The sequence below is a fragment of the Rhea americana genome, unplaced genomic scaffold (assembly GCF_003343005.1).
Source record: "Rhea americana isolate MKP2758 unplaced genomic scaffold, rheAme1 scaffold_339, whole genome shotgun sequence".
Taxonomy (NCBI): Eukaryota; Metazoa; Chordata; class Aves; order Rheiformes; family Rheidae; genus Rhea; species Rhea americana.
In genome coordinates this window covers 408,094-426,622 of record NW_028186467.1, presented here as the reverse complement: position 1 = coordinate 426,622, position 18,529 = coordinate 408,094, and the positions used below count along the sequence as shown (strand labels likewise).

Genomic DNA, 18,529 nt, shown 5'->3' with positions numbered 1-18,529 from the left:
TCCTGAATGTTTCAGTACATGAGCTCAGTCCTGCTTACCAATAGCTCTAAATTCCCATGGTTTTTGATTCCAGTCTTAAATCTATCCAAAACTGTAGAGCTGCTAATCTCAAATGAATTTGGCACAAGTAGGAAGAAAAAAACCCTCCCTTCCCTCCCCCAGGCTGGTACATGCATACTCATTTTCAGGGAGGCTGCCCAGGAGGGGGGAAAAATAAATAATTAATAATAAAAAAAAGCAAGCTCTCCCCTGCAAGGCATTCAAGTTCGGAGACTGTAAGATGAGGTTTAAGAGCTTTAAGAGTAGAGTGACCAAGGAATCAAGCTTGAGCATGAGCTCAAACTTCACCTAAGCTTACACTGCTGAAGCCAAACTTGGTACCTAAGGAGTGGAGGAGGAGCCAGAGTATCTGTTCCTCAGTACGGCAACTACCTGGTTAGGTTTTATCTCTAGAAAATTTGCGTAACACAGGTATCCAAAACATTGTAGCTGCTATAGCCATAACCTGAGTTTAGTGGCCATATATAAGCCCACTGATGTTATGTGCCACACACTGCATTCACCTGCTTCTAGAGTTGCATGCGAATGAGACTTGGGATACTAGTATTTTAAACCAGAAGAGTGACGCTTAACAAATGAATAGACTGTGCAGTTCAACTTTTTTATTTTAATAAAATCAAGAATATGCACAGCACATGCAGTGCTAGCATCTAAACTAATACAATAAGCAATTCTAAACCTACAGTGACTTGAAATTCAATTTTCACATTCAGCAAGTTTAAATCCATTCTTGCATATTGTTGTAAATCCTTGTATCTGAACTGAAAATATTGCTGGCTGATAAAAACTTGCTAAAATGCACAAGTCACTGATTATGCCAATACAACAAAGATAACCACATGTTTGAGGATTGCAATGTGCCAGACATTCACTGAAAAAAAAAAAACAAAAAAAAAAAACAAAAAAAAAACCACACAACTAAACAAAACTCACGCAACAAACATCTGAGAATCTGGACACTTCACATCAGTGTTTAGAAGTGTTTCATTAATATCTTAAGACAAGTGTATCAAAACCTTGGCATGTTCAATTTTAAGTTGCCAATTTTTGTTTTACTATCAGAAAGTTATGGCTACACTGCCAATGCCGGGTCTGCTTAATTTGACTTAAGAGTTTAATATGACTTAAACATTAAAAGCTCACACTACCCCGAAATATATAATTTCACGCATACGGTGACATTCAACATTCAAGTGCCAGTGTTTTTGTACTGTCTTTTGGTCAAGTTTCTTTAAACTTTCAAAGAATCACTTTTAGGCTTACAAAAATAAATATTTGTCAAAAATGTTCAATAAATATTACACAAAACTAGCAGCAAAAAGTATCTAGAAATCTGTCGTGTGCAAATAGTTTTCTTCCCAGCTATCATTCCCATGGTCCCAAATATGTTTTAGAATCTATTTCCTTCTCCTTAAACAAGCTGCGTTCAATCTCCAAGAGACAAAATAAGATTGGAAGTTAAGGACACGCACACAAGACATATATAAAATTCTCTGAATGTGCAATAAAAGAAGTATTTTGTAAAAAGTTATGGGCAAAATGTACAAGGGCCTAAACCTAGACTTGAAATAGCACCATAACAAATGACCTCAATACTGTCAAGTGCACCTACTTAATAAAAGTTTTAGAACAAGGCACAATACACTTGAAAAAATCTATTGCACTTTAGGAGATTTTTGCCATTTTTCCTATGCCACTGTAGATTAGAGTTGTTACCTGCTCTGGCCACAAAGTTAGCACAGAAATTCCAAGTGGCAGAGGCGTTTTTCTGGTGGACAATACTTATCTTTGGCCAGATTTAGCATAAACAGACTATAAATACAATGGAAACCTATGCAACTAAAACTGACTAAAACTGCACTTTAATAGCAGAATTGAAACCTTGTGCAGTTTATGTACATTTCCAACCTCTGTGATCTCAGATTTGTTTGTTACTCTTCTGGAGCCATTTTACAAAGTCTACAGTAAGCCAGTTTAACATCTCCACGCAGCTTGAACAGAGTAATGTGAATCTGCATTAAAATAAAGCCTGCTGCATAATTCTTCCTGTTCATACCCTCTTGACCAAAAAACATCAACACTAGCATGCGTTATTAGACCAAAAATTCAGTCAGGCCCTTAAGGAGGACCAATCACTGTCATGGTCAGCCATTCTACCATTTCAATTTCATATGGCAGGCATTTTTAAAAAGTCTAAATAGATGAGTTCTCCTAAAAACTATTTCAAGTTATCAGACCTTTAAACGTTCCCTGTAATATTCCGCCCACATTTGGCTAGCTCACATTAATTATCTGCCTAAATATTGAAAAAGGAATTGCTGTATTTACTTGCATTAACTTCAAAAACAGTGCTTTTAATGTATGCATGTATCCATACATCATCTCATCATGACTGGAATGGCTTATTAAAGGCTATCAGGTTCTAAGTACCTATCCAGGATAGAGTGAGCAAATCAGAACTTTAACTTAGTACAGTTTTGCCACATTAGAAACTAATTGCATTGATATGCTTCAAGATGTTTTATTTTTCAAATCTGCAAATATCAAAAGCCCTAATGCAGGCTACCGCATAAGTTTTTCTTTGTAATATTATGGATGAATCAGTGATTCCTGTTTAAGTTGTATCACACCTGTGTGCCAAGGTTTGATTTTAGCCCAAGTTCAGTAATTTTTATTTTGTCAAAACAATTGATATCTTGAGCATTACTGAGCCAACAGGACATCAAAATAAAAGTTGTCTAAAGTTAAAGGCACAGTACATTAACAAACAAATGATCCTCAGTCACAAAATCATAAATGCAGTTTCTGGGTGGGGATGGGTGGGAGGGGAGTTAATCCTGACTACAGCAATAGAGTCTTCAAAACCACCTTCAAAATAGGGCTACTTATTCCTTTGTTTCCATCTTGTGACCTTGAGCTCCCTTAAAAAAAATTTCAGTGGAGAATCACAGCTGGTAATGTACTGCGAGTTCTTGAAGCTACACAAGGTATAGTCTGGCTAAGTTACATGTGGTTTCCATATTAGCTTGTTTGGTAGGTATCTGCTGCAAGCAGATTCAGTTGCCCCACCAGTCAACCCCCTGGGAGTTGTAGTTTCCTCCATATCCATCACTGTTGTAGAAGCCTCCATAGCCACCACCTACAAAAGGAAAGACCACCAGTGATACTTAGTTATCCAACTGAAGACTTGCACCTTCTTAACACACTGCAGCCAAGAGCACAGACAAGATATTTATCAACTCCCCCACTCCACAAAGCACTGCCAAACACACGTTAAACCAAGATGCTGTAAAGACAGCATCAGCTGTACTAGTATTCAAAGATGGCTACAGGTAACTTGTGCTAACCTAGTTCTGCAAAGAATACAAGACTTTGCATAACATGCACCGGGAGAAAATACTTAAGCACTACCTCTAGAACAGTGAGCATTTCAGATCTGGTTTTGTATCTGCCAGCCATGCCTGCCCACTTTTCCTCTTACCTCCAAATCCTCTGCTGCTACTTCCTCCGCTGCGGCTGCTGGTTGATCGACTACTACTAAAGCTACTGCTGCCAGAACTGCTGCTTGTTCGATAGTCTCTGGCGCCAAATCCTCCGCTGAACCTACTGCTATATAGAGGGAAAAAATAAAAATATATTTAAGTATACACACTCATGCAGAGGTTGAGTCTCAAGTTTCAGGTTACCAGAGCATGCTAGCCAAGAATCAGTACAAGCACTATGCTACAGCCCATTTAACCATAAGCATCCACAAAGGGCAACAAGTACATTCTAGACAGTAAATAGCAAACTTTTCCTTTGACATGTTGAACTTCCCACATTACACAAAGAATTACTTTGCCAGGTCCTAACTAGATGTGATTCACTGCAGCTTCTTTTCCATGGAATTCCCAAACCTGAAGTATCTGTATGAAACAGTCATGCAGTTTTGACTATTTACTGTACCACAGAAGAGAGTAGTCATTTTACATGCATACTTAAAAAAACATTCTATGGATTCACATGGTCAAACTGCAGTATCTAAACTAAGACAAAAAACTTTCACAGTCAACAAGCATTATGTACCACTACTAATTCACAGCAGCATTTCAGGTTTTTGCGGCAGAACTATTCCACAAGTAGCCTCTTTTAAAGAGAAGTTCACTATAATCCAACAGGCTGTAGTTCCATTTTAAACTAGTACTATCTACTTACCCCTATATCCCAGGGCATCTGCAGCCTAGCTCTCTTAGCCTTTTCCGTTTTAAATCAAAAAACATATAGCTCTTTAGCATCAAAATAGCTCTTCAGGTCTGACTCTGGCATATACAGCTGAGAGTTTCTACAAGTGTTCCATGAACACTTATACATGAGATTTGTTTCTCCTCTTAAGCATCAAACTAGGCATCTTATTTAAAACGATATAAAAACTAAATTTTAGATACCACCTCCTGATACCAGTGTGAAGTGAACTAGAATTAGACGTATTTCCTCAGCAGAACTTAACTATTTGAGACAAGGCATCACAGAACAGCACCACAGACTATGTATACCTGTAGTCCAAGTTCAGATCATTACCTCTTAGATCGCCCACGGCTGCCGCCCCCTTTATGATGCTGTTCATAAGCCATGTTTTCCAGCCAAGATGGTACTTCTTGCTTAGCTTCAACAAGAAGATCAAGCAAGTCCTTGGTAATGTTTATATTCCTCTCATTGAAGAACGAGGTGGCAAGGCCTGAAGTAAATAGTCAGTCTTAGCCCCAAAAGCTAGTATAACAAAGCAAACATACTGCAACAGCACTCCATCATACCCACCCACACAACCCCTTGCCCTCTATGTGAGAAAGGAACCAAGTTCATGTATCGTGTCACAGAATCATTTAGCAGTGACAGAGCGCTAGCCATAACAAAACCATTGGTTACTTTAAGCATTGACTAAACAGCAGTGAAAGGAAACAAGTAATCAAGTGTTATTTGACTTGAAAAACATTTGAGTGTCACCAAGACACTGTTTACTGAACAGCTCATTTGGGAAGTACTCCAAGAGCATTAGCTTTGAATATTACTTTAGTATTTTGACTACATTCTAACAGCACCACCACAGGGTGAGCAGACTTTCAAGTTCTGGATAAGCTGGGACCTCACATAAGCACCTCACAAAACCTTTAAGTCTAACTGCTATGCAAATGTAACTAAAACCCAAAGCCACACACACATCATTCGTATGCATGGGCTTCTCTGATGTCTTCTAGTTGCAAACTCCTACTTAACCAATACTATACCTAGCAACTCCTATATGAAATTGCCTGTGAAATTCTATACTTTACTTACCAAGGTTCCCTACACGGCCAGTACGACCAATACGATGTACATACTCTTCAATATCACTTGGCAAATCAAAGTTTATGACATGTTTTACATTTGAGATATCCAGTCCTCTTGCTGCTACCTAGAGGTAAAGAGATTTAATCAGATCTTAGCAAAAATTCCACAAGTGAAATACGCCCATCACTTTCAGTTTTCATGCATTTCACTTACTGCTGTAGCAACAAGAATTGGGCTCTTGCCCGAACGAAACTGGTGCAGTGCTTCTTCTCTGTCTCTTTGAGAACGATCTCCATGTATACTTGTACAGGCATATCCTTCATGGTAGAGGAAGTCCTCCAAAGCATCGGCACCCTTCTTGGTTTCCACAAACACCAGAGTCAAGGAATCTTTGCCTAACAATAATTAAACCACAGGTTAGCACCACAGAGACTGCACAGCGAAGTACACCCCCATCTTCTGTTACCAGTAAAGCCTGCATCAACTTCAGACATTGCATGCAAGACATTCACCGCCCATTAAGGCGGCACAGAACAGGAAGTTTCATCCTTCACCTAATACAAGTTATTACCAGTCAGTCATTAGATCTGCCCTGAAATTCTCTGAAGCAGTCTTTACCTGTGGCATTTAGCAGATCAAGCAGAAACGACCGCTTGTCTGACTCTTCCACCCACACCACTTTCTGTGTGATATTCTCAGATGTAGAGCCCACTCTGCCAACAGCCAGAAAGATATATTCATCAAGGAAGTCACGAGCAAGCATCTAAAAAAAGTAGGTAAAAAAGAATTGGTTTTCCTCTTCCAGAGATGAAGTCTAGTAACTGCTGTAACATTAAAGTACTCCACAAGAGATACCTGGATTTCCTTGGGGAAAGTAGCACTGAACATCATGGTATGACGAACCCCTTTTGGGGGCATAGTGTCTTGTTCAACAATTCGACGAATTTGAGGTTCGAACCCCATATCAAGCATTCTGTCAGCTTCATCAAGCACCAGGTACCTATATAATTGTTAAAGCCAAGTATGTTATTTATCCTTCAAAGTTAAGTCTTAACCCAGCACAATAGACTAAATACTTTCTCAATATTTACAAATTGAAAGCCAGATCTTAGAAGTGTCATCGAACTCTAGATTGCACTTGAAAAAACACAGTTCCAAGTTGTCAAGTCATCAGCATACAGACAAGACCAGTTCACTTACTTGCAGAAATCCAGTCCAATCTTTCCCCTCTCCATCATATCAACCAGTCGTCCTGGAGTTGCTACAAGCAAGTGACATCCACGTTCCAAGTCCCGTATCTGCTGACCAATGTCTGCACCACCATATACAACACAGGGACGAACTCTGGAACGGTATGCAAACTGTAAAGCAAGATTAAGTTAGCTCTCTGAAAAAACAGACACACTCAAGCATTTTGTAATACTGAACACTTGGATAATATACCTTTCTGGCCTCCTCATAAATCTGCACAGCCAGTTCTCTAGTTGGAGCCAAGACCAACGAGATTGGATATTGCTTACGACGCCCGTACCTTCCATTCTCCTGAAGAAAAAAAACAAACATCTGAAATGAGTACTCAAAATGCAAGCAGATACCTACTGTCAGATGGGCAGCAACGGAGACAGGCAAAAAAACCAAGTAGCCTCTCAGTCATACTTTTCAACACCGCAACCCAAAACTTCGCCTTGAAATTTTGTGCCCAGGATTAAAGTTCTGGTTCACAGGTTAACAGTAACATAGCTGCATAAACTTGTCTTTTACAAGCAGCACTGTCATCTGTCCTAGCCACAGAATACCAGGAAGCTTGTTATTTCCTATTCTGAAGTCCCTGCAGCACAGAAGTACTGCTAAGTAGCTTTTTGATAGTAAGCAAAGCACTCCTACAGCTTGCACAGGAAAGCACCACTTGAAGACCTTTTCAAGACCACTTGAAGCTTGTTCAAGACAGTCATGCATATACTTATTATACATATATAACTCTTTAAACAGGAGAAAAGGGGAAAAAACTTAAGAGGAAAGCTAGAGGCTTCCAGGAGTTAAAACAAGCTTGCCTACTGCCTCCAGAAATAGCTGCACTGAAATTCAGCTGTTGTGCTCAGTAGCCAAAAATCAGCATATGGGGCAAAAAATTTAGATTCTGTAGGACTAGATACTAAAGTACTTGCCCTCATAGCTCTCAAGGCATCTCCAGGGCCATCTGCATAGATCTGGCTCAGTATTGGTAGAAGAAACGCAGCCGTTTTCCCAGAACCTATAGGACACAATTCAGTGTTAATACTAACTTTCATCAGAGTTGTTATACTGTCAATTACGGCACCTAAACCAATGCCACTGACACATTCCCAGCAATATCTGCACTAGATATAAGGACACCACCTATGACATTAAGGCACACTCTTTTTAGCCCAAGAATACTATCTATTGAAAAAAGAAAAACTTCTGTACAACACCTCTGAAGGAAAACTCTACTTCTACTGAGAGGTTAAGCAGCTATTTAATTTACTACCTACTAAGTAGTAAGCAGTTACTAACTTACCCGTCTGAGCACAGGCCATCAAGTCTCTCTTTTCTTTAATAATAGGTATTGCATGTTTCTGGACTGGAGTAGGACGGGTGTATCGTGTGAGCTCAATGTTTCCCATAATAATTTCTCCCATGTCAACATCGCTGAACTGCAAGATTTTGAAAGGTTAAAGAGGGATTCTTTCCCTTCAACCAGGGCCCTCCCCTAACCAGCAAACAGGTCATTCTGTTCAAGAAATCATTTGGCCATGCTTGAACAGTTAGTGCAACAGACCAACACCTAAGCACTTCTACTTATGTGCTTGTTCCAAGACAGATCTCACATAATTAAGTGAATAAGTGCTACTGAATAAGCTTATAAAACTTCTCCTGTCTTAACATTACATGGAATGTAACTGGAATTACATCTCCCCTGCAAAACAGCTTAGCTGAAACTCTTGTGCTTCCTTCCCTCCCCAGCTTAGAAAGCATGACATCAAGTCTCACCTGGAAAAATACATTTAACATTGTTAAGATCAGAGACACCAACCAAACAGATTACAAATTAAAGACTTACGCTTTCAATATGTGGAGGACAGTTGCTGCCTGTTGCTTCAACAGGAATGTCATCGTATTTCTCAAAGTTAATGCCAGTGTTGCTTCCTGAAAAAAGCTCTCTGAAAGTAGGAAAGATAGTGTTTTACTTACTAGTCAAGTCAACTGTGTTGATTTACTTGTTAGTCTACACAACTATTACGTACTGTTCCAGACGTTCACTTGGGGGAAGAGGTTTTGACCAGTCATCTTCGTCTGATTTGTCAGACCAGCGGCTACTTCCACCACCACGGTCAAATCTACCAAAGCCACTTCTATCATAGTCACCACCTCTCCCACGCTCTTCATACCTAAATAGAAGAAGAACATCAGACCACCAAACATAGGCAAAAGGATTGTTTGACATGCAAAATTAAAGTCTAGCCCAATCCTTAGGTTAGGTCATATCAGTCTGTATTACGGACAGAAAGCTTTTCCTGTCATGATTTGGCAGTTTTGATTTGCTTAAGTGTACCTTAAGTTAAAAGAATCTGTGCTCTGCCAGCAGAACTGCAATTCAAACTTTTCTATTTTTGTAGAGTGCTTCAAATAAACGTCTTATGAGGACACTGGTAACTTCCCCCCCCGCCCACACACACCATTTCCAGAGTTCCATATTATGTTTAACTGTCTCAAGAATACACACACGATCTTTAAGTGTTGCAACTTGCTCCTATGCTCCCCCACCACACACATAACCAAACTAAATTATATAGCTCAATTATGCATCACACTACACATTTTATAGAGGATGCTCACCTGTATTACTGACTTGGGAAAAAAAAGTGGAAAAAAAAAGTCCTTACCTCAACTGTTTATTTTTGGTCTGGTAAACCATGTTTGAGAAAAGGCTGGATACAGGACTAGCGTCAGCTTTACTAGTCGATAAAGGTCACTCTCACCACACTTGTGCATACGCATGATGTGTGTAAGACTGATCAAGTAAGGCAGAGAACCTGCAAGAGTCTCACCCAGTTTTATTAACTACACTTTTTAACAAGGGGGAAAAAAAGCTCAAAAAAAATCCATTTCAATATATTTTAAGAGGTTCCAACAGCTGTTATTGATTTTCTCATAGCAGCTGCCCATCTAGCAACTTTTTCATGAAATATCTAGTCATTACAGCTTCAGTAAGTTGGGCTGGTCCTATACAGCAAATCTTTCAACTTAAGCAAGTTCCCCATTCTGGAACACCTGTAGCTTTAAAGCAAGGTTCTCTCATTCCATCTTTCCCTCCCAAGGCCTTACTTTAACCTATTCTTCACATCTAGAACAGATTCTCAACAGAGGAGATGTGCTACCAAAACAAATGCTGAGGCAGAATTAGTATGTATTGTCCAAAGAAAGTACTTGCCTTCCTCCTCTTGACCCATTCCCACGGTCGAAGAAGCTTGATTTTGCTCCACGGTCAGATCGTGCACCAAAGCTGCTGTATGCATCCTTGTCTCTGCTAGAGCTCCAGCCACCACTATCAAAACCTAAGAAAAATATTTCAATTTCAGTAAGACATTACATGGTCCAGGCATTTACAAGAAAAAAAATGCAAGAGATTGACTAGTCAATCTTCCCTGTGATGTTTATGCAACCTCAAGGAAAAAAAAAAAAGAGCAGGTATGCTTTCCTCAATTTTTAGGGAAACTTTAAGAGTTATCCTATTAGAGATTAAACTTTTTTCCTTGCCAGAGTTTACCATAAACTAGAAGACAGCTGAAACCTCTTTTAGGGACACTAACATAAAAGCACATCATGTTCAGAACAATGCTTGCATTAGGCTGACATTTAAGCTGCTTACTTTGGAGAAACAGGTTCTAGAGGCAGTAGGTTCAGAGGCACTTCAGAATAAAGCTGACATGCAATATGGCTGGGGGATTCTGACAGCATAAGTCTCCACAAGCTTTAATGCCCTATTAACATAGGGCAAGCTGAAGAGGCACATCCAAGCTTAACACATTACCATCAAAATCCATCACAATCCAGTCTTGAATTTAATAATCAAAGTATCTGAGGACTAGAACCTCAGATAAGTCAACGGAACAAGCATTAAGAGACTGGAAGCCTTATCAAGTTTAGAATTCTTCCTCCAGTTCTACATCAGCTCTCTATCCTCACAGAGCCTTGACATTAAAGACTTTTTTTTTTTTGGGGGGAGGGGGGGGAAGGGAGGGATGATATTAATTAGGCCTCTATTAAGAATAGCAACTGATAAAACCTTGGCATTAAAAATCCTACATAGAAGTTAAGTGTTTTGTCATACTGCAGGTACACAGAACAATCTGATCTATGTAGCCAGAATAAAGGAGAAATCTTAAACAGCATCATGCAGAAATAAAGAACCTAAGTTCTTTTACCATGAATTACCACATAAACTCTTTGCAGAGCACTTAACATTAAATCTGTCTACAGTAGATGTCAGCAACTAAAACATTAACTCCAAGAGTTAGTTTTCTATTGCAAAGTATCTCAGCTAAGACCAACAGACTGAGATTAAAAAGCCTTTCTTTCCAGCTACTAGAGGGGCAAGGGCACTAAGCACTGCTTTGATGTTAGAACCCAGCTTACAAAAAAAGTTTTGATTCCAAGTACAACCTTCCCAAGTTTGAAAACAATACTACATTAAGGCTTTCAAACAGAACTGTCCTCTTTCAATGAAAATATAAAACTGATTCTGCTTTTAAGTGTCCCACCCTACATCCGTCAAATCTATGTTCCTCCAGCTGCAAATCCATTGTGATCACTAACACAATCATTCTGCTCGTTGGTACTGGCATAGCTATTCATATAGTCGTTACTTCCTCAACCAGAGTCTCAGCTTAGGAATTCTTTGGCAGAGTTCAGTGAAATAAAGGGAGATGTCACTCATACCAGCAAACATGTTTTTTGCAAGCCCCTCAGCACTAACTCAGCTGCTGGATTGCACCAAAGTGGCAGAATGCAATCAACCAGTAACACAGTTGCTCTAGAGAAAGAGGTTCTTCTAGACTATCCCTAACTGGGACTCTCAGGTTTTGCTACAGCAATTACCCTATCTTGTTAGGTGTTCTTTGAAGGATTGTTTTTTGTTTTCTTTTTTGAAGGGGGGAAGGAGGAGCAATTCCACTCTACAGGAGTGGAGCAAGTGTCAGGTGCAAGGCACCTTTAGAGTCAGCCCAATTAATCAAACCAAGTGAGTGATAGTTAAGCAAACCAGCAACACTAACCCACACGCTTACTGCCATGCCATCATGGTAATTCATGGAAGCCTGCTGTGGAAATTCTTATGGAAGAGACTCAAGTACTTACAGATAAACTAAACAGAAACTTCTGAGGAACGAACAAGAGTATCACAGTACTTCCTCATTAACACTTAAGAATGAAATAGTTCTGCTTGTTTATAACAACTGAAAATCAGATTTTAGTATGAGTAGTTCTCACTTGATGGCTAAGCCACAGTGAATATTGGAAATGCATCATCCTGCCTAGAAACACCAGTAGTCAAATCAACAGGGCAATTTTCAGAAACACAGATTTAGTTACTGATTAGTGCCAGGATCCAGAGAACTGGTCTGGCTTTTTACCACACCAAGATTTTCCATGAAGTCTGCACAATTCCAAACAGAAAGACGACTTTAGACTCCTGATGCCATACAAAGCTAGCTTTCTCACCTAGCTTGTTAGATTTCTGAAGTTGTACCAGTTTAAGCTGGTACCTTGCCATGTTTTTCTTAAAAACAAACAAACAAACCAACCAACCAACCAACCTTTCTCTTACAGTTGCTGAAATGCCTTAAATTGATATGCACCCTCCCGGATCAGGGCTTTAACTGCACCTTCATTTTGATATTCTTATTTTGATTTTAATGGTTGATTGGTGTAGAACAAGACAGAAGTCTAAGCAATATAATTCAGCCCTTAAGGGGAATCAGCTAAAAGAAAACATCACCATGACTTCAAACAGCCAATGGCATATTGAGATCAATGCCAAAAAGAAATGCAGTAGAACCAAAACATCCCATCAGACCACAGATGGTTTTCTTTAGAAATACCAGCCCAAGAACCTTGTAATTGGAAATTCCCTAACACATTAAGACTTGAGAGAAAAAAATAAAATAAAAAAGCAAGATTCAATCCACTACACATTTCTCACTGAAGCGCTAAGTTTCAATTCAAAGATTTAATGCATTCCCAATGCAATTTTGCAGTTCTTACACTTCTAAAGAACAGAATTGTCAAGCTGCTTCTCAATCCTTTAAGTTGCTGTCACATGCTTCCAAAGAAAAGTCCATGTTTTCATCCAGGCATAATGCATATCATCTGTTTTTGTCAACTTACTTGGAAAAAAAAAACCTACTATATGCAGCAGGAATCAGCAGTTTTAAAAGTTGAGAATACTTCTAGCATTTATTCCTTGGTCTGCTACTACACAGCAGGTTTCACGGAAGTATTCCAGAGCAGCTTTCAGGAAGTTTAACAGGTAAGTGATCTGATATCATCATGCTTTACTGATACAGAGTCTGGATTTCATACTGCAAGAGGCTTCTGACCAGACAGCCCAGCATACAGAGCTCCATATAGTGTAGCTTCAATAGTTCAAAAGCAGAACTACCATTAAGACATCCATATATTTTTATGCATTCTCACATTTCTCATAATTTGGTACTGGCTTGTTCCCAAGACCAAAGCTAATGGATTTATATCAAAACAAGCGGTAGGTCTGTATGTGTATGGAAAGGAGTAAACTGAAGCTACCTGGTGTGCTAGGGGAGCACTATAGTGTTTTTAAACAGAAAATCTCTAGATCCTTTAATATGCTTTCCATGCCAATAGCTAATTAAACTAGCATGATCATCTCCGCATGTACAACAGAAAACAAACAGCTATTTTAAGTGCCCCAGCACTCCTAAGTCATTTCTTACTTTGCCACAAGTCCATTACACAACTTTATTAAAGCATCTATGAATTACTACACCAGTCAGCTACAGAGAAAACCAAGAGCTCCAAGCCACACTATGGCCCAGCTGTTCTAAAGCAAGTGTAGGAATACAGTAAGAAAAAAAAAAAAAAAAAGAAAAAAAAGAAAAAGAAAAACCCCAAACCTCTCCTTTTTTTTCCCCTTTACCATTAAGGTAAGGCCTATATTAAGTGCTGCAATATTTACTAACACTTATTTTGGAAACTCATCAAGCCATGGTTAGTAATCCAGTAGAATGATCTTACTCAAAAGAGCAACAGTTCTATGTAATTTTACTCATTTTTACATTCAAAAGAACTCAAACATGCTGCTATACTTGTAAGGCTATATCAAGAATTGTTACATATTCATACCATTATCTAATATTTGGTTTGTCTGTTATGCTAAGGCACATCCCATACATGGCCAGTACTTGCCAAGAATACAGTCAATATAGTAGTGGTCTCTAACAATAAAACCTACATATGACTTAGTTTATGACATAAAAACTATAACACTTCAAATCACATTACAGAATAGCATAGCTTTGCATCACTGCACTGATGACATCCAGTGATAGCTTTTTTTCTTGGTGAAAGTCCTGAACTGGGATAGTAGTTTCCATATAGCCAGTATGTTCTTCCTGTTGCACAGTCATGAAGATTACACCAATAAAGCACTCAATCAGGTATAAAGGAAATTCAGAAGTACTAGGTTACAAAGGGCATTTGACAGCATGTTCAGTTATTCAAATCAGACATGTGCAAAACCTAGATTAAGATTTCTGCATACCTTTTCAAAAGGTGGTAAGTGCCTAGCATAGCTATCAAAAGAAAAATGCCATGAAAGAACCACCCAGAATTTCTTCCTGAACAGACCATAACATAATCTAGTTACTGAAGTCCAGATAATATGAAGGCAGGAGTCAATTAACCTTCTGAAGGGTAAGCTTTAAACTAGAACACCTATGCATTTTCCACTTTGAAGATAACCGAACTCAATGAGCAGACAGACAACTCAAATATCCCGCTCAAGTGAAGCAAGACTGTCTCCAGCACGCAATGTGCACTGTGATGCTTCACCACCAGGCTCCTATAGAAAGTTGAAACAGTAACATCCCTATACCCACAAGTCATGTTAACTGACAGAAAATAAATAAATAAAAAACTCCACAAGCTCCTTAAGTGATATTCTCAAATATTAACCCGGAATTTAGTACCACAAAGGAAAAAAAAAAAAAAAAAAAAAAAAAAAGCAATGTTCCACTCAGGCTCAGCTTGCAGGCTTCTTGGAAAACTACTCACATTTGAGGTTGAGATGACTGGGAATTTAAACAGCAGTGAGCTGAAAAATAGTCACTGCTCTTACCATTCAATCCTCCTAACAGGCTGTTCAGCATCCTTTGGTGCTCTACGGCCAGTCTTTGCATTAGGAAAAGGACTACTTTAGAAACACATGAAGACAAGAGAGACCAATTTGTTTCTTCAGATGGCACAGAACAGGGGCAGAACACTTTTTAATGTAGTCCTAAACTCAAAACCCAGACGCATGTATTTCAATACTTTTCTCCTACTCATCCCCCTGTTGGGGGTAAGAGTCTGTTGCTCTTTCCAACCAAGTCTTGTTGCCATGCATAAACTTTCTGGAACAAAATAGCAACCAAGTCCACAATGTTGCTTTAGAAATAGATGAGATTCAAGTTCACTCATTACAATACTATGAAACACCAATTACTGCTTCCGACTACCATTAGGAAAAACATTTTAGTTCTTCTATTCCTGAAGTTTTATAGTTGTTGGACAGAATGTTTCTTTTATCTGCATAGGTCATTATCACCATGTGTAACAAACACTGAAGCATGTGTGACTCATCTTACAACTAAAACTCATTTTACTTCATTGAAGTAGTCTACAAAATGTTTCTTCTTTATCCTGTTTTGTTCTAGGAAAAAGTATGTGTATGTACATATATATAAAAGCCATTTCCCAGTACAAACCCTCCACAAAACATGAGACCAACACTGGTCACGCATTTCACATTTTAGGTGTCAGCATTCCACATCACATGCACAAAGAGTATTGCAAATACTCTTACTTTTCCACTTAAACTACAAGAATTAGGAAAGAGTAACATCTATATTCTCTGTCCTCCACATCTACAGTTAAATGCACGTACACCTAAACCTGTTTAGCTGTACTTTTTACTTAGAAGCTCATCAGCTATAAGATCAAACTAGTTACAGCAAACTTTACATCATAGTCACTAACAAAAATTAGTGCTGCTAGAAATCATTCAGTTTGATACACAAGACTGAGCTACAGAAATTCAGATGTAGACTTGGTACAGTCACAGTTAATCGCTCAGTGAGACAGAGGAGACGTTTTGCCAACTGGATACTGAAACAAGGTTTAAAATTTAACCTGATGAAGGAATCAGCACTAGCAGGCTACCAGCAAGATTTAAGTTTCATGGTTTGCACAGAACAGTCAAGCAGTCTGCACAGTCACTTAATAGTTGTACCGAAGCCCTTAACAAGCAGCCTGTGAAGATAGATTCAAAACTGGATAAAAACCACAGGTATTGCTACCATTTTCTGATACATACCCTGTTTTGAAGCTTCCCTGTTCCGTAAGTGAGGAGGAATGTATCGGCCTTCTAGAGGAAGCAGAAAAAAAGTCAGTGTTACAAGACTGCAGGGCTTGGATGCACGGATGCATTGAGATACCAATTTTTAAAATCGCTTTTGCTCAGAAGATATTTAGTCTCAGAGTTGTAAGACCTTCACATTGCCTTTAAACAAGGAGGCCCCTTAGTATTTAATACAGTACTTAATAAACTTCTCAGTTCAAAAGGTCTTCAAGAGGTCCAAAGCAGGGAACACAAAGGTCTTGCAATCTTATGTAGTTTTTTTTTTTTTTTTTTTTTTTTTTTTTTTTTAAAAATTTTTTTTTTTTTTTTTTTTTTTTTTTTTTTTTTTTTTTTTTTTTTAAGACAAAGGTTTTGCATTTCCTTTACTCAAATCAAACATGCCTTTTATTGACATTACAGTGGGTGTGACGAAAGCCTGTCTCCCTAGAAGTGATGAAGGCTTAAACAGCTCTCAGATATTTGAGCATCTTCATTACGTCATTCAAACAAGAATACTGTAAGCATAAGTACTCCTTACAATCAGTTCAGCTGATATCTAACCAGCAGTCCCAAATAATTGCCTCTGAATAACATTCTTCATCTACAATCCAGATACATGAGTCTGCTAAACAATGTAAATCATAATGTACCGGAGGCAGGAGCAGAACTTGAATACCTAGAATTTCCCTTCTCTTCTTAGCATACCTTATGCCTTGTATGTCACAGAACATTTGTACACCAGTGAACCACGATTAATGCAGCCAACTACTGAAGTTTTTTTTTCAAATATTCTGGCTCTAGCTATATCCTTTGAAAGGACAGGTCATCACTAACCTCAGCTTTTTGACTGGAAAGAACAGAAAAGCTGGCAACAAAACTGAAGACTTATCTCTCTCAGACTTAATCCAGGGTACAGGAAAGCTACCAGAAAACTGAGACGCTGAAGTCATTCAGGTTAATTCAGTATCTAAGTAGAACATCACTAAAGCTCTTGAAACAAATTTACAGATGCCATACCACTACTGAATAAAGTGTTCCCAATTAAACCAGACTAATTAATAACCTCCTCATCAACCCCGGATTCTTGACTTCAGACATTTTCACAGCTACAAGAGCTGTCCATTTTTAAAATAATGTACTTGCAAATTTGCATATACTTACTGCTTGAAGAGCTTCCTTCGCTCTGAGAGTCTGAGGAATTCAAGTCTAGACCAGAAAACTAGAAAAAATAAAACAGCCAAGTAATTATCACATACATTATGGGTTTGTGCTAAGATTAAAGAAAAAAAAATTTTAGCTGATGAGAGGGCAGTGTTCTGTTAAATCACTGCTATGAAGAAATTGGTTTCTGTGGTCTCACCAACCTGCGACTATAATCTTTGTTACCAAACATCAGCAGTGAATCTTGTCTTCAAGTGTTTTCATGGCCACAACATGCACTGCATGTCGTCTTCTGAATTTGCTATATTACACCTATCAAATCAAATACTAAGGACTTTTTGCTTATATGCAGAATAAGTATGTCTGAAACGTCTTTTGGTTCATTGAAACACATTCTGTTGAGCTCAAAAGCAAAGCTTTTGACTTAGCTGTCCATTTCTTTAAAAGCTACACTAATACTAATAAGACAGATTTAATGTGCAAAGCGGATATTATCTCAAAAGGTCAGGTGACTACTTCCAATTAGCTTGGCAGATTCAGCTTTTGATTTGCCTTTCTTTTTATACATGTATGCAGCCTTTGGTCTCACAGTAAAATCTAGGAACAGGTATTTCAGTTCAGGTCTCAGCTGAAACATTTGTACTTCGCTTACCACAATTCTAACTCATTTCAATACAAGACAACCTGCTATACACAATATTTAAGGAGCAGCTTAGAATAGTTACGTCTGCATGGTATGGTGGAGAAAGCTTATCTGGAAAGACTAAAATGTGTTTAAATACTTTTAAATTTTTAGCCAAGAGCAACTGCACAGAAGTCTTCCAGCAGGAGCTCAATCAGTCCAAGCAAGGATCCCAATATATTGTCCTTTAAGATGTCCGACTACATGTGCTGCCATCTAGGACATCAGGATTCATATTCTTGAAAAACATCTGATGGGGTTGCACCTCTTATGACCTTCTCTACAACTACTACCTAAAACCTGATTTCTTTATTTGATCTGAGCATCCACATGAGGTTAAAAAAAAAAGCACGGCCATTTTCTGAAAAAAAAAAAAACTTAAGGGATTTAGTGGAGAAAAGTGGCTCTCATCTGCCTATGGGCAGACAATCAACAGGAACGAAGCCTAGATCTTCTCCTGCTGGTCCCCAGCAGCCTCCACTGTGGGGGCATCCCAAGCCAAAAGCAGATGTCGGCGATGGCGCAGCGACGGAAGGCCCGTGCGGCCGCCATCTCAGTGCGGCGGTGCAGCCGGCACTGCGGGTTGGGATTTTCGGCGCAGCAGGGAGCAGCCGCAGCCGCCCAGCTAATCCGGCAGCCGGCCCTCGTCACGTGCTGCCTCGGGGCGACGG

The 18,529-nt window shown here is 38.9% G+C and overlaps 1 protein-coding gene across 1 annotated transcript in view; it reads right to left on the bottom strand.

The window, feature by feature from the left end:
* Positions 1–647: 647 nt before the first annotated feature.
* Positions 648–18,529, bottom strand: part of DDX3X (DEAD-box helicase 3 X-linked) — a 19,351-nt gene continuing 1,469 nt past the window's right edge. The window contains exons 2-17 of the mRNA XM_085311299.1: positions 17,177–17,234; positions 15,992–16,042; positions 9,815–9,938; positions 8,628–8,771; positions 8,444–8,543; positions 7,901–8,036; positions 7,530–7,615; positions 6,808–6,906; positions 6,565–6,725; positions 6,220–6,364; positions 5,983–6,127; positions 5,578–5,759; positions 5,371–5,488; positions 4,618–4,774; positions 3,542–3,669; positions 648–3,199 (exon numbers count right to left, since the gene is read on the bottom strand). Coding sequence (XP_085167425.1) covers positions 3,117–3,199; positions 3,542–3,669; positions 4,618–4,774; positions 5,371–5,488; positions 5,578–5,759; positions 5,983–6,127; positions 6,220–6,364; positions 6,565–6,725; positions 6,808–6,906; positions 7,530–7,615; positions 7,901–8,036; positions 8,444–8,543; positions 8,628–8,771; positions 9,815–9,938; positions 15,992–16,042; positions 17,177–17,234 — 1,917 coding nt within the window. The 3' untranslated portion in view covers positions 648–3,116. The remainder of the gene's footprint in view (positions 3,200–3,541; positions 3,670–4,617; positions 4,775–5,370; positions 5,489–5,577; positions 5,760–5,982; positions 6,128–6,219; positions 6,365–6,564; positions 6,726–6,807; positions 6,907–7,529; positions 7,616–7,900; positions 8,037–8,443; positions 8,544–8,627; positions 8,772–9,814; positions 9,939–15,991; positions 16,043–17,176; positions 17,235–18,529) is intronic.